We start from the raw sequence: 16,481 nt of genomic DNA, 5'->3' as shown, positions 1-16,481 counted from the left end.
GTAATAGTTAAAATTTTCAAAGTTTGATCTGTAAATAAACTAAATGCTAAAATAGGGTTTATTTTTTAAAAAATGCACATGGGACCTACAAAAATATGCTAGATTCTGCATACAAAAATGGCTTAAAAGAATCCCCAGTCTTCAGCATTGCCATGTTATATGTCCAAAACACAGAACATGCAAATAAATGCTTCCTGTGAGAACAGATTTAGTTCAGCTGAGGGACAGGAATGGGATTCAGCCCACCTTAAAACATATATGCCACTTTCTTTCTCCCCTCTTCTGAAATAAATGGCCACTCACTTATATGCACAGCAGTACAGCAATATGCACAGCAATGTCACCATTTGCTGGGTTGGGTGGACTGCTGTTGACCCAGTAGTTGATCTAGGGATTGATCATATGGGCATTAGAGTGAAAAGGTAAATTTGCTAAACAATGGATACCACATTGATCTACCCTAACTACTATGCCATCCCCATTATTATGGAAAGTAAGGCTTTTAAAAACAAACATTTGTTAAGAAAGCCAGGGTTCACGAACACATTTAAACATACTCATTCACATTCTGTTCACTACAGTTTACCTTACAACTTTACTAATCCTGAATATAGTGCTGTCGATAGATATACTTGTCACTGCTACACTATAGCCATCTGCACAGATGTACCTCTAGCGTGGCTGTAGTATGGTCATCCTCAGACTAACACATGGAATTCACTGCTGTAGGAATTGGTGACAGCTACAAGCATAGACAGCAGCAAGAGCGGGTTGGATAAATATATGGAGCTGAAGTTCATGAGTGGCTGTTATCAGTATATAGATGGACCATTATGTCTGAAAAGATGCTCCGTGTGCTTGGATAGTGGCAACAATGGGAGGGGTTCTGGCCCCTCTCGTAGCCCTTCTGATGGCACGTGGGTTTTGACAGAAGGTTGGACTAGATGAGGCCATTGGCTTGATCTAACATGGCTTCTCTTATATTCTTAAGAAAAGCCCTAAGTCAGCGACACTGTTAAGGGCAAGCCTTGTAAGTTCTTAAAAGAACACATAAGGATTACAAAGTAGACATTTAGAGATGCACCAAAACTTCAGTTAATCCTCACAAACCTTTCAAACATACACATGCATCATGGCAAGTGTTTTGCTAGCACTTAATAGCTAACAACTGAAAATTATTCTCATTCAGAAATTTTTATTTTCTCCCCCCCCCCTTTTTTTTTGTCCTCTTGTTGCAGGCCTCTGGGCATCTGTTGACATTTATTTATTTATTTTTAATTGACTTTGGAGGTTGTAATTTTATTGCTTTAACTCTCAGGATCTAATTTGGTTATGCCTGGCAGGAAAAGCAAAAATTATTATAGTTGGATTGGAACCCTACCTAAAATTTCCATTCATAGAAATATTTCCATGCAAAGCAGCACAGCTTCCCCTTTTGGTTGGTTGGGCAGATTGCAGCTGGCGCACTGATCCATGGATAGCTGATTATATGGAAATTAGAATGAAAAGGTCAATTTACTAAATAAGGATCTGAATACTCCACTTACAACTACTATGTCATCTTGTTATAGAAAGTAAGACATTTAAAATAGAAAAAGAAGAAGAGTTGGTTCTTATATGCCACTTTTCCCTACCCAAAGGAGGCTCAAAGCGGCTTACAGTCGCCTTCCCAAGCATATAATAACAAAGCCAGGATTCCTGGAGACATTTCAACTTACTCATTTATAGTTTGTCCTCTGCTGTACCTTACAACTTTACTAATCCTGAATATGATGCTGTGGATAGTTATAGCTGCCACTGCTACATCATAGCCATCTGCACAGATAGACCCCTAGCATGGCTATAGTATGGCCTTGTCTTCAGACACAGTCAACTCTGCTTTTTGAATTTTGACATATTATGTGCAGCTCTCTTCTATCCATGCACATAGTGGTCTCCATAGTCTTGACATAAAGGTATATTTCTGAAAGGACAGCTATCATGTTTTAATTTCAAAAGACAATAAATGGAACAGAATCATCTTCCATTTCATTAGTATGGATGGTACCACATATCTTTTAATTATTAACCTAAATGACACAAATACTGAGCAAGATTTTCAGTTCTCCAGATGTTAAATAAAGATGGGACATGAAACAGCACGCCATCATGTAGAAGCATCCTGTAGGGCAGGCGTAGTCAACCTGTGGTCCTCCAGATGTTCATGGACTACAATTCCCAAGAGCTCCTGCCAGCAAATGCTGGAGGACCACAGGTTGACTACCCCTGCTATAGGGTATCTACAGAATTCTCCAGCTGTCACATAATAGATTTTCCCAGCCAGACAGGCACAAACAAGAAAACAATGGATGCCTCCAATAGAAAATAAAGGCTTGAAAAACTATTACTTTGTTTGCTGCTTACATCCATCAAAATAGTGAAACCATCTTCAGTTTGCCTTCTAAAACAGGCCAAAGGTAGACCCAGTTTCAAATTCAGTTTTTCCAGTTAACACAGATCTGAATTGTGTAAAGATTGCCATGAATATCAGAGTAGTTATACATATAAAACCAGATGCCTCAATAGTAACTTCTAAGAGATATTTCTGTTATTTTGTATTTTGCATCTGGACACTGATAAAATACTCTTAACATTTCAAAAGTACAATTTAACATAATTATCAGCATGTGTACTCATAAGCAAGCCCCACCATTATAAAGGTTAGGCCTACAGCTATAGCAAGGCAGAACCTGTAGGCAAAAACAGTGGCTTTTCGACTGGATCAGCTTTCTGCCTGTTTGTTAGAATTCTAAAAGCCTGAACAATATATTTATTATGCATCAAAAACTGGCATGATCACAAAGCAGTGTTTGGTTTCTTCATGTTTACCAGAACTGAAATGGGTTAGTATATTCCTGCAGAAATTCTTACTCTTTCATACTCATTACATCATGGGCACTATCAGTATGATAACTCACAGCTGAATATGCAGTCTCAAAGTTTCTTCACTCAAAGCTGATTTTTCATTTATTTTCTGACGCTGTGCGCCACAGAAAGATATTAATGCAAAATTGATATGGAATACATATACTTACTATGAAATTTGATCGTGCTTTAAGTTCAAACAGCGTGACTATTTTTGACCATTTTTATTGAACTAGCATAGAATACTACTGCTTATATGGTAGCAATGTTCGAGGAGAAAAAAGCATTGGGTAACATTCAACATTTCAATATGAATAAACCAGAATGCTCTTGCAGTCCTTGTGTATCCATTCAACATCTGACATCATAAATCATGCCAATGATCATTGCATTAACTGTACAATAAGGTATTTTCCCATGTAGAATTATGGATGCATTTAATTTTGAAAGGCTAGAAAATTTTTCAGGCACACAAGCTACTAACATACCAACATCATGCTCTCAAAACAATCCTAGTGACTATGGTTTTGTTCAGTTATTACTGATAATATTTCTGGTTTATATCAGGTTTAAGCATAGGCAATAAGTTACTTACATATGCTAACCAAAACAATGTTCCCTCTAAATTAACATTTGTTGGAAGGAAAGCATTTGAAATTTATTTCATTATTTTTCTACAGTGCAGTGCAAATAAAAGTAAAACAGCTTTTCCTGAGTTTTCATAGAACATAATTTCTTACAGTATCACCACAATGTTTAAAATATGCACTCTTTAATCCTAGCCTTAACAAAACTTGATTAAAAACAGCCTGGTAATGCAGGAGGAAGCAGAAAATGATTAAATCCTTCATTGTTACTTTCTGCATATGATTACATAGCACTGGAAAGGTACATTTGTCAGTCTGATACCAGTCTTTTTAATGGCTGTAACAAATTATTAGAATATTTAAATTAGAAGTTCTGATTCATTCTTCAACAAATGCAGTAATGCCCAACTTCCTGTTCCCTCTCTGGGAAACCAAAGTAAAACAGCAGTCTAGAAGCGACCTGGGAATGTATGTTGTTGTATAAAGAATCTCAAGATAAATCCTTCTGATGTTGATGATTACAGACTATGTGTTTCTAATTCAATCTTATCTTCAGTTTCCAAAGGCTGAGGTTCAATTTGAGGAACAGGTGGCCGTAGTATGAGTTCTGGTCCTCCTCCATAGATTGATTGGAGAAAATTCCATGTTTCCTCAGAAATCTGTCCAGAATCAGCTCCTGAAAAAATCAAGGTTTTGTTTTTATTTTTTCTCTTTTGTAAAGCTTGTTGAATGAAACTGGGCTAATCAGTGTCTCAGCCTAACCACTGTATAAGGTTGCTGTGAGAATAAATGAGAGATGGGGACAATGCTGCCTTGAACTATTTAGAAGAAGAAGAAGAAGAGTTGGTTCTTATATGCCGCTTTTCCCTACCCGAAGGAGGCTCAAAGCGGCTTACAGTCGCCTTCCCATTCCTCCCCCCACAACAGACACCCTGTGGGGTGGGTGAGGCTGAGAGAGCCCTGATATCACTGCCCGGTCAGAACAGTTTTATCAGTGCCGTGGCGAGCCCAAGGTCACCCAGCTGGTTGCATGTGGGGGAGCGCAGAATCGAACCTGGCATGCCAGATTACAAGTCCGCAAGGCAAGAGAAAAATGTGATAATTATTTGTTCAAACTTTCTTCACAAGAGGCAAAGTTTCAGCCTTATTCCAGGGAAATTACAAGCCCAGCAGATTCTAAATTATCTTGTTCCAGGTGAGAATGTATCCATAGATTTATATGATGTGCACGTAACTCCAGCAAAATTACAAATTATGTGCTTATTGACTACTTCTCATTTATTGTTACAATGTGATTTTAGATTTTTTGTAAGCTGTTTTGAGTCTGCCTTTGTAGAAGAAAAATGAAATAAAATGATAAAGTATTCAAATAAATTCCTACCACTAAATATTACAATTCAAAAGAAGTCAGAAAAACAACAAAAGGTTTGACAACCACTAGGAAGAAAAAAAAATCTAATCCCTAAATACTTGTTCATTGCTCTTTGGTTTTAAGCAAGAAGAGTTTCAGCCTGCATATGTTTTAGATGAGAACTGTCATGCACAGATACCCCTCTTTGCCTTGATGTGCCTGTGAGAAAGTATCCTGGACACAAGATATTTTCCCAAAGTATCAGACTGTTAACTTTTTAATAATGGAAACCAGAAAAGCTGAAACAGCGTACAGACTAGAGAAGTGTGGCCAAAGTGCTTAAACAAAGTGTTACAAGCAAATATATAACATACAACAAAAATAGATAAAGCAGCAGCCTTGCACAATAGGTCCCATACCTTGTTTCAAAAGAACAGTTCCACATTTACTGACAGCAATTTTGGTATTGTCAATGGGCCCTGGAGGATCTAGTAAAAGAGAAAAGTATGTAAGGATTTTAAGAGATATGACAAAATGATAAGAATTTCACACACTGTGTGCCTTCAATTTTTGCTTTAAACATAGCATAATTTGTTAAGGATTATGCTCTGTATATTCTGGCCCTAGTGGTAATAACATTTTAATTATGCTTAGCATCCAAACATGCATTTTTGAAGAAGAGTTCACTGAATTGTAAGTCACAGGACATCTTCAGCTTGACTTCTCTTCAGCAGCTACCCTACTTTTTATTGTTCACGGTTTGAACAGAGAATTGTAAGCAGACTATCCTTCACAATTCTTATGAAGATTTTAAGATTTTTAAAATTAAAAAAATTCTATGCTGCCTTTCAACCTACCCCTAGGGGTCCCCCAAGGCAGGGAACATTAAAATGTATTAAACATTAAAAACAGCCTTTAAAATACAAATAAATTACAATTTAAATCTTTTTATTTAGAAATATGCTTGCAAGCAAACAAGGTGTCCCTGATTGATTTAATAGAGCATCATTGATACCAATGTGATCTCCTGCAATGTGCCAAATTATGCATTAGGATCTTCTATTTCTGTTTGTTATTATTTCTAAATTTTGAGTTATTTCTATATCACCACAGCAATTATTGAGGCATACAAAACGAACATACTATATAAAGCATGTTATCTTCTTGGCAGAATTTTAAAAGCCACTCACCACTTTCCTTGCCCTTCACAAATCCCTCCCATTCTCTAAACCACTGCATACTTATACAATAGAATATGGACGGAGATGACTCCTCTTGGAATGCTCTATTGAGCTGAAAGACATAAAACAAATTCTGTTATAGGCAGGGCATCCATAAGGAGTTGCAGAGGTTACTTCATTTCATTTAGTAGCCCCCACTGCACCCAGGTAAGTTGTGCATATTGCATGACAGCAAGTTGCCTAATGGTTACTGCTGGACCTACCTCTGATGAATCCTTCCTCCTCCACAATGGTCACTAACATCTCAGAAGACAAGTATCTCTTAAATGCACTGATTCTATTAATTTGATGAAGTTAAACAATCAATGCATTTTCTGCAAACTAGGGGCTTTCCCCAGGTTTGCAGAATGTTTTCTTCTATTCATGGCTACAGTCTCCAGATTTAGATATCCATAGATCAGTGGTTCTCAACCTGGGGGTCGAGACCCCATTTGGGGTCACCTGGCTCCTTCCCCAGGGTCACCAGGTTGGTGGCCAATGCGATAGCAGCGGTGACAGGCAGCAGAGCCATGACACTGGCCGCCTCCATGCTGCCTCCCTTCCCAGCCACTGGTTTTTGCAGAGAGGCGAGGGCAGCGGTGGGAGGGTCAATGTCACAGGCCAGCAAGGAGCTCAAAGCGACCCCAAAAGCACATTTACTCACAGGTAGCTAGGGTGCGCAATGTGCCTTCTCCTCCTCTTCCCCACCACCCCAGGGGGAACACTAAGCAGCTCCCTTTCCAGCCATTGGTTTTTGCAGAGAGGCGAGGGCAGCGGTGGGAGGTCGTGGAAGATGCCCCTTGAGCTAGCTGCTTCCTCCGCAGGCAAGGGCTGGCTTCTTGTCCTGTCCTCTCCTGTCCTGGGCAGCCAGTCGGCATGGGGATGGAGCCAGCAAGGCAACCAAAACAAAAGGGTGGCTGGATGCTGTCCCCCCCCCCCCAGCCCGATGCCAACGCCAGCTCCTGTGGCTGCGCTGGACAACCTGCCCTTCCTTTCTCGCCATCACGTGCACGCCCAGCTACCTTTGCACACATAGCTTCTGAAGAAAGAGACGGGGGCTTCTCAGCCCCTTCCCCATCTAACCTCGGTGAGGCGACCCTCCAGCCCGGCTACCTGCCTGCCTGGCGCATCCCCCCTGGTGGGCGGTGGTGGGTGGTAGCTGGCGGAGCCGGGGGCGCCATGGCGCTGGCCTCCTCATGCCACTGTTCAGGCACTGCAGACCCCACAGGAATGGCCGCTCCAAGGCCACCTGATCCTAGAATGAGGCTAAGCTGCAACGCAAGAGAAGAGGAGGAGATGCCACCAGAGCAATGGGAAATGCCGATGTCGCCCTCAAACTGGGGATAGAAAGGGGGCTTGGAAGAGGGAGGAAAGCAGGAGTTGGGTGTAGGGGGAAAGTGTGAGACACTCCAGCAGACAAACCTCAGCTAGCCAGGGAGAAGGGAGAAGGGTGGGGGAGCCTGGCGTTCCCCAGAGGAAGGGGTCATGACCACCAGTGGCAGCAGCGGTGGCAGGAGTCCTGGCATTAGGAAGGTTGATAACCACTGCCATAGATGGAACCATGTTGAGAATTAGATGTATTTACAACCTAATTTTCCCCTTCCCCACTATTTTTCCTTCCCTTCCCTAAAAACCTCCGCAGCTTTCCCCCTTTTTCCTACTTCCTTTCCTCCCATCTATCTGCTCCCATCTTCAAGCTTTCTTTCTTCTTCACTTCACTTGGGAAAACTTAAGTCCAGTTACACAGTATTGGCTTCTGGGCTGGGAGGTACCTATATTTTCACCTAGATCCCTTTCCACAAATAATTTCATATTTCCTTCTTCCTGGCAATCCCTATATCCTCACGTTTCCCTGTTTCCTTCTCTCCATCCCTTTTATCTGCCCCATCCATTCTTCAACTAGACTTATTGTTTCATTCAGGTTCCACTTTTCTCCAAAATGACTTGGAACAATTTTTTTTTTTTGCTTCATTTTACCCTCGCAACTATGCTTAAACTAAGAGTTGGCTGAGAATATGTCACTGGCCCAAAGTCAGTCAACTTGAATTACAGAATGAAGATTTCAGTTTTAGTCTGGTGCGGCTGCTGGAGAGCAAAGGGGGAAGGAAGTGATGGCTTTGGTTTCGACTAACTGAGTTCTTTTATCTCCCAGCAACCAGGTCAGCCCTCCTTTCTCCTTTCCCACAATGGCCACAATAGAGGACATTTGTTTCTTGCAGGTACAAGTGCTGATTCTATTATTTGGGGTGAAGGAGTTAACCATCCTTACATATTTTTGTATTAGATTTTACTGCAAGCAAGAGTTCTACTCTTAAAAAGAAGAATGAATGACTATGCTTAGTGCTACAATAATCTTGCTATGCAAGATGCATGAATGAACTGGCCCCATAACACTTGAGTGCACAGTATACAAGGCTGTAAGCTTCTTCCCCGCCCCTCAGCTTCATGCCACATGTACAGTATTTGCTGGCGTATAAGACTACTTTCCCCCCCTGAAAAACACGCCTCCAAGTGGGGGGGTCGTCTTATATGCTGGGTGTACTTCAGTTGGTATAGATATAGTTGCCCATAGTAGCCCGTAGTACTGTATTTTGAGTGTAAATGTTGGGGGGTCGTCTTATACGCCCAGTCGTCTTATACGCCGGCAAATGGTAATTATTTCTTAACACAGCCAAGACTGCTGTTTATTATGACAGAAAGAACTATAACTTTTATTTTAGAAATTTAATCTTAAATATACCCAAGGAAGTAGACACTTGAAATTTGCTCTACTATGAAAACTGTGAAACTTTCTTACCCTACTTATTAAACAGTACTTCTTAAAAGGATTTTACAGAAATGTAATATTTTTATTAAGATAGTTTAAGAGAGTAGCTGTCTTTGTCTGCAGTAAAAAGGTAAATTCAAGTCCAGTAACACCTTAGAGACTTAACATTTTGAGATATAAGCTTTCAAGAGTTACAGTTCCCTTTTGACTCCTGAAGCTTTTACCCTGAAAAACATTGTTATCCCTAAAGTGCTACTAGACTTGAATGTAACTATTTGTATGAAGTGTGCAAAACTGCTTTTAAAATTCAATAAAATTAGGCAAATTACTACTTTAGTAAGGGAGAAGAAACATTTTACCCGAATAAACATTTCCAATTCTGTTTTCCTTCGTTTCTCTATTTTCTCTGTTTCCACTTGACAAGTATGACAAACATATAGATGGTTAACAGCTGGTCCTCCACCATACCTGTAACAATACATTATATTATTACATATTTCTTTATTGCAAATAGTAGTGAATGTCAAAAGTTGTACATTACAAAAAGTTTCTCTCAGCTTGAACTACATGGCCTATCATTTTTGCTCTCGCTTTCTACATATTTACTTGCCTTTTGTCACTAGAAACAAACCTTTCTACACTAAAAATCATGTATCACTGTAAACTATAATAAGAAATAGGATCCAATTCATCTTATATCAACCTTCAGAATACATATTTTAATTTGCACACTAAAACCTAATAAAAATTCAAGCATACTGCATGTGTAGTTTCACCTGTCTGACACATACTACTTTAGAAAGCATCTTCCATCCAGGTGAAATACACCTGCTTGTGGAAAGCTACACAGCAGAGCAAAGTATTGCAAATCCATCTTTCTCTCATGGTTGGGATGAGCTTTAAGAATACAATCTCAATTAATCCAACCCAGGAAGACTCTACCATGAGATTCTGTGGAGCATATGCATCATTTTCTTCCAAGGATAAAAACACCTATCAATTGTTGAATTTTTTTGACATGTACAGATTAAACTATTCAGGCTTCTTTTTTTACTCACTTCATTGTTTCAGCTTTTTTACTTTTATTTTTTAAAAATCTCCAAAAAGTAAAACTGATACATGATGGACTAGCAAACCAAAGGGTTACACATAAATGACCAAGAGGCATGGGTCTGCTTACCCCTATAACAACTGCAATGGTTTCAATGAGACTCCAAGATTCATTTTTTTACCTAGAAGTTTATGATTTTTATGGGTTTAATCCTCCAATTGGTCAAACCCACTGTTTTAGAAATGGGAAAGTTATTTCTAACATTTTGATGGAGGTAGAAGATTAAAAGTGAATAAAAATCTGTAGGACAAGAATGCATTGTAGTATAGAGTTATTATGGAGAAAGGTAGTATTTCATACTTTGGGGATATGTCACAGATCTACTTGTACTAATGTGACATTTCTTTAGCATATGGACCAGAGGACAAAAACATTCAGTTTACTTTACAGAAACTGGAGCCTACCTGCTATATAGGTTATCCCAGATGTTTTGAGGTAGCATTATTACTAGGTCCTCTACAGAAGTAGCCTTGTGTGGAGGAACTCCTATGAAGTAAAGAAAAGATTGAAAACTTTTACTGTTCTTGGAAGTCACAGCAAGTGTTACAAGAGTAAATCATATAGTTCAAAAGACCTTATTTTAAAAGAAACAAATGAAAATTACAATGAAAGATAATAATTAAGCAGTCTGTATTATCAGCAGACTTGCACAATGTGGGCAAATTATGTAAGATATATTAACTTGAAGTGTAGCTATGATAAAGTTATCTTGATTTGTATAACATTTAACTGGTACTGTCACATTCCAATCTACAACTTTGCATTATTATCTCCCAGCACTCTTCTGCAAACAGTTTGAGAAAGCAGTGTCAAGTTTGATTTATCTTTCCTTTTTCAAAAATAGGTGAGGGGAATCAGGACAGTTCCCATTTCCAAATAAAAGAACTTTGGTCAGCCATGCATAAGTTTACATTGTCAACTCAAGGCAGGTGTTGAATTAAATAACCCACTTCGTCAAATAGATTTCTAAGAATTAAGTTGTAAAACAGTGTTGCACTTATTCATTTAGTTCTGTGCAGGCACACATGAGACTGCACATGCACACAAGCCAGCCACCCCCTCTACCTTCCTCAGTTCTCCTTAGCCATTGCCATGAGCCAAGAAATAAAGAGTTATGAAATTAAAACGAAGCGGGAGTTATCTTTGACTAATTGTGCCATTCATGTGTGGGTTCCCCTAACTTGCTGAGTAAGTTTGCTTTGATATTTTTCCAAATCAGCAATGTGGATGGCCTGAAGGGACGTCTGAATCATAATTGCCCATTCCCAAATGGCAGTGGCTTCTTGGCACAAAGGGAGGGAAGCTTTATCCCCCATTTCTTGATATAAAACCTGACTATGGTGTTATCCTTCTCAATTTGGACCACATGTTCACATAAAATAGCTGCAAAGGAGTTAAGGGCAAAACAAATAACTCTTAATTTCTAAGATTAATATGAAGATCTCATTCAGCCTCTGGCCATGTGTCTCTGACACATTTATCCCCACACTGAGTATCCCAACCAGAAAGGAAGCATCTGAGACAGGCAGAGGGAACCACAAAGACGGTGGACGCCATAAGGTCTAAGGGCTTCTGAATAGTAATAACCCTTTAAAAATGATTTAAAATTATCTGTTTGACCAGCCTTTTGATGGACAAGGCTTTGTCTTGTGATAAGAAAATTCACACTTTCAAGGAGTCTAACAAAGCTCCATCAAAGGACACTTGCTGCAAGGGAACCAGATCTGATTTTTTCCCATGTACTTAATATACCCAACTTTTGACACCTCTTGAGGGCATGGCAATTGCATTTATAACCCAGTCTTAGAGAGCGGACATTAAATAGCCACTTGTCCAAATAAGGGAAGATGAGGCATTTTTATGAGAGTGACCACTGCTGCCATACATTTAGTAAAAATTCAAGATGCAATAGCTAAAACAAAAGGCAGGACCATTTACTCATATGGAACTAAATTTAAAATGCAAATATTTCCTATGTTCGGAATGAATGAAAATGTGAAAATATGTGTGCTGGTGGTCCAAGACAGCAATCCAATATTCTGGGTTAAGCAATTTCAAAACAGAGCTCAAGGAGATCATTCTGAATCATATGAACCATTATGAACCCTGAGGAAGAAATTGAGACCCCTTTGATCCATATGTGGTCTCTCCATCAGCCTTCTCTCTTTAACGTTCAGTGAGGTAGAAGGAGGAGTATTGGTGTACTAGGCCTGAAGGTGCCAAAAGAAGTGGTGGGGCAGGAAACATGACAATATGTTCCTTGAGTAGATCCCCAGAGCACATGACTGTTAACAGCTTCAACTGGGAGAGGTCTCTCCTGTTCTGTTACCAGCTGGCATGTGTCCATGTGCATTCCCATGGATAACTGCACAGAATGATGATAATGCCATATATAATTCTGCCCTTAAAGGTTGAGAACGAGTTTGGTGTAGTGGTTAGGAATGCGGACTTCTAATCTGGCATGCCGGGTTTAATTCTGCACTCCCCCACATGCAGCCAGCTGGGTGACCTTGGGCTTGTCACAGCGCTGATAAAAGTTGTTCTGAGCAGTGATATTAGGGCTCTCTCAGCCTCACCTACCTCACATGGTGTCTGTTGTGGGGAGGGGAAAGGAAAGGTGAAGTAAGCCGCTTTGAGACTCCTTCGGGTAGAGAAAAGCGGCATATAAGAACCAACTCTTTTTCTTAATTCAAAATACCATCCAGAAGTAATGGCAAGGAGCTGATCTCTAAAAGGAAATCTGCATGGTAATAAAGCAACACAGACTAATACACATTAATTTCTAACTTGGAATGGCTGAATAGAATGCTAGGTGAAAAGCTTTTAAGTGGGATGAACTAACTTAAGCAGCACTTCTATAGATAAAATGAAACAAACACCAGACAGCAAACCTAGCATTTACAGATATTTAAAATAAAACTAGCTATTTACAAGATTGTATATGTTCTAAAATTCTGTTGTAATGTTCAGAGAAAACAGGATTAGAAAATTGGGAATGAACCAGCCTGCACCCAAACACAAATGTTTAAACCATATATGTCCATATAATCCTTTTTCGACCTTTTGATCATGGAGGACTCACAAAATAATTTTTCAGACTTGGAGGGGCCCTGGAAATGATGTTAGCTGGCCATGCCCCCTACCACACCCCTAGCAGTGACATCACTACCTGCACCCTTAGCCCTCCTTTTTCTCCCTCTCACTGCCTTTACTACTACTATGGTGGCTCTGCCTCATGTAGGCCAGAAAAAAGAGTGGGAGCTGAAAATACAGCCTGGACCCCCCCCCTCACACACACACCTTGGCACTTTAGAGTTTCTGCAGACCCCCTTCAAAGCTCCCACAGACCCCTGGTCTACATAAAACCATTCTCATCTTCATTTCCCAAAATTTGATCAAATTATCTTTGTGATGACTAAAGTAGTAAGATTTTCACTTTTTCTCCATAGCAAACTGAAAACATACTTGGAATAAACCAAGAGCAATTTTATGAACCATAATAATGGTAGAGTAAAAATGTTTACAAGATTCAAGCATAGACATTCAATGAATTTTCAACAACAAGTTTGCCTTGCAAAGGCACCATAGTAGTCCCATTTCATGCCAGTGACATTCACTATCAGGTGATTCAATTCAATGTGCTGGTTTTGCCCTTAGACAGCATGGAATTACAATATCTCTGAACTCACACAATAATTAACTAAGGCCATCTGCCCTCATCAGTTGTGTCAAGTGAAAAAGGTGATAAAGGATGGCTTTTAGAGTGATACGAACAAAAAAGCTGTGGAGTTTTCTTATGAAGAATGTTTAAAAGCTACATTTTTCAGAAAGGATGTAAAGCAAAACACATTTTGTTGTTTTAAGGCTTCTATCATGGTTTTTATATTTATTTATTTATTTTACATATAGGTAACCTACAGAGAAGCAGCATACATTTTTCAGAAAATAGGAAGACTTTGCAGGATGACCTTCCATCTTAAAAGGCTGATTCTTTTTCAAAACTGAACTCTCACCTCCATGAATACAGAGAAAGTCATTATTTGAAATAGGTCCTGGTTCTGCAAAGGTCCGGAATTTATTTAGCCATTGTCGAGAAATATAAAATTGGAGGAGGCTTGGTTCCATTACATTAAGGCTTGATAACCTCTGTCTCTCTTTTTTAGCTTCTTCATTACTTTTTCTATTACAATAATGAAACAAAAACATTAAAAGATCAAGTATCATCATGCACTGTCTGCAAAGTTATTATACTGTCTGTTTTCTTAGTCACACATCTTAAAGCACCCAATTAAAGCTTCCATGAACAGGTTGTAAGTATTTCTTCAGATCATATTGATCTCAATGTCTGTAGAATTTTAGTTTTAGAGATGTCTGAAGTAATGACACATGAAGCATGGCAACATCTTACTGGAAAATGCTAATTAAAAATAAAAGTAATGTCAAATATTGATGTATTCTAAACAGAAAACATTTTAGAAGTATTTTAAGCTGCACTGTTACTTTATCATGTAAGGTATATACAGATGTATATGCACTTCTGGCCTCACATGAAACTCTTGAGGGCATGGGTGATCCCATTCATTCTAATAGATGGACTCAATCTACATACATTTCTGGGACTGCTGAATAAGCACAACTGAAGTTAACTGCAACATGTATTGATAAATAACCAGATACATCACATAATTTTGTTGTTAGTTTGCAAAACTTACATTTCCTGTCCCATTTATAGAAATTCTTTGCTCTTAAAATTTTAATAGAAGCCTTTTCTCATGACCAAGTTTCAAGGAAAGCTCTACAATAAGCGCTGGTAAGTTTCAGACTACTACAGTAAAATCCCTTGTTCTCCAACTCCCAGCTGATGAAGTGCCAACAATTTCTTCTGCTGAAAAAGCATTTTATTGGCTTGTAGAATCCTTTCTGCATGCATCCTCTTATGAATTAAAATGAGGGAACACAGACTATCCATTCAAAGTGGTTTATAAACAGAGGTCAAACTGCAGTAACTTATCTGAAGATCTGTGTTACTATCTGTGTACATGTGCTAGAATAGAACTGGATATTACACTTGAAAATATCTGGACATTTAAACACTTCAGCTTACATCCTGATTTTACATACGCTGCTGTGGTACAACAGTGCTCTATGTAGCCATAGCTAATCTATAGACTACCATGTTACAATGAATACCAAGTTTCCTAGCACCAATCTCTACTGAAGCAAGATGAATACTGCAGAAAACCCAAGGCATGACTTTACTTGTATAGTAGCTTGGATTCCATCAAAAGTTTTACTTTCTATCAGTGTAACATGACATCTTTGCTTCCCTATTCCTGCTATAGCTCCATAATGGTATTCCTGGGAGAAGCAGCATGATGAGGTCCGGAACAAAAAGCAGGAATAGGTGAAAACTGCTTCTCCATTAGAGGAATCTTTTCACAGGATTCAACCCATATTAGGAAATCTTGCAAAAATACAGACCCAAAGTAGGGAGTAGGAAAAGAGAGCTTATAAAAATTAGTCTCTGCAGAGAGACATTGAACAGACATGATATTTATCTTGGGCCCCAATTATACTTAACAAAGAACATTAATTGGAAAAAATGTTACCTTAAAATTTATGCAAATTTGTACAGACCAAAATTTAACAACTGTTTCTGATATATGAGTGTGATGAGATTTGTTACCTACTAAAATATACCCCAATAAATATCATCAAATTTTCTCACCTATAGAAAAGAACATAAGCTTCTGCATTTTGGACAGCTGATTCTGGTACTTCTGTGACACTCTGATCATCAAATTCATACCATCGATTATTTAAGTTGTTCCGGCAATAAGCTATATAATGTCCATCTATACACAAAAATAACAAGGAAATTCAGTTTAAGTAATTCAGTGTAAATCCTTGATTCTGTCAGCTGTATAAAATGCAGCATGCAACAAGACATAGACCTGGAGAAAAAATATATAAATGTACTTACTGCTAGCAGTCCCATGGTGGCAGATAACTGATAAGAGATTGTATGTCACTATTTGAGCTGGACTGTCCTTAGCAAGAAAAGGCTGAAGATCAAGTCCTTCCAAAGGAAAGGACACATGAGTTCCAATTTTTGTTGAAAACATAAGTTCATGCCTGAATCTTTTTAGATGAATACATAATATCTGTAATGAAGAAATTACAGAATCTTTAAAGAATTTATTAGCATCTTATCTCAACATAAAGTTACCAGGCAATTTAATGCTACCCTCTTGGTTATTATATACCATGTCTACTGCCTTCTCTTTAAAAATGTGATCTTTGCAGTGGGTGGTGATTAGTTTAAAGAATTAGAGAGGCTTTCCAACACAAGTATACATTACAATTAAAGAAAAAAACACAGAAGCAGTCATGTATGAATCTCATAACTATTAAGCTGGGAATTTATTCAAAAAAAGCAACTGGTATGCTACTCATAAAATCAAGGCTACTTTTCCTCTTCTTATGTGTAAGGAAACCATAATGTCTACAATAACTGTACTATTAAATATAGTGACTACTT

General features: G+C 38.6%; 1 protein-coding gene across 6 annotated transcripts in view; it reads right to left on the bottom strand.

The window, feature by feature from the left end:
* Positions 1 to 3,113: 3,113 nt before the first annotated feature.
* The window catches only part of USP33 (ubiquitin specific peptidase 33), a 53,383-nt gene continuing 40,015 nt past the window's right edge, over positions 3,114 to 16,481 (bottom strand). For all 6 annotated transcript variants that reach the window (XM_077333278.1, XM_077333275.1, XM_077333279.1 and 3 more), the window contains 8 exons: positions 15,924 to 16,104; positions 15,669 to 15,795; positions 13,954 to 14,120; positions 10,345 to 10,426; positions 9,189 to 9,297; positions 6,033 to 6,135; positions 5,262 to 5,330; positions 3,114 to 4,167 (listed from right to left, as the gene is read on the bottom strand). In XM_077333278.1, the coding sequence (XP_077189393.1) occupies positions 4,010 to 4,167; positions 5,262 to 5,330; positions 6,033 to 6,135; positions 9,189 to 9,297; positions 10,345 to 10,426; positions 13,954 to 14,120; positions 15,669 to 15,795; positions 15,924 to 16,104 (996 nt within the window). In that variant the 3' untranslated portion in view covers positions 3,114 to 4,009. The remainder of the gene's footprint in view (positions 4,168 to 5,261; positions 5,331 to 6,032; positions 6,136 to 9,188; positions 9,298 to 10,344; positions 10,427 to 13,953; positions 14,121 to 15,668; positions 15,796 to 15,923; positions 16,105 to 16,481) is intronic.

Source organism: Paroedura picta, chromosome 4, assembly GCF_049243985.1.
Source record: "Paroedura picta isolate Pp20150507F chromosome 4, Ppicta_v3.0, whole genome shotgun sequence".
NCBI lineage: Eukaryota > Metazoa > Chordata > Lepidosauria > Squamata > Gekkonidae > Paroedura > Paroedura picta.
The sequence above is the reverse complement of the archived record's forward strand: the minus strand, read 5'-3'. Positions and strand labels throughout refer to the sequence as shown.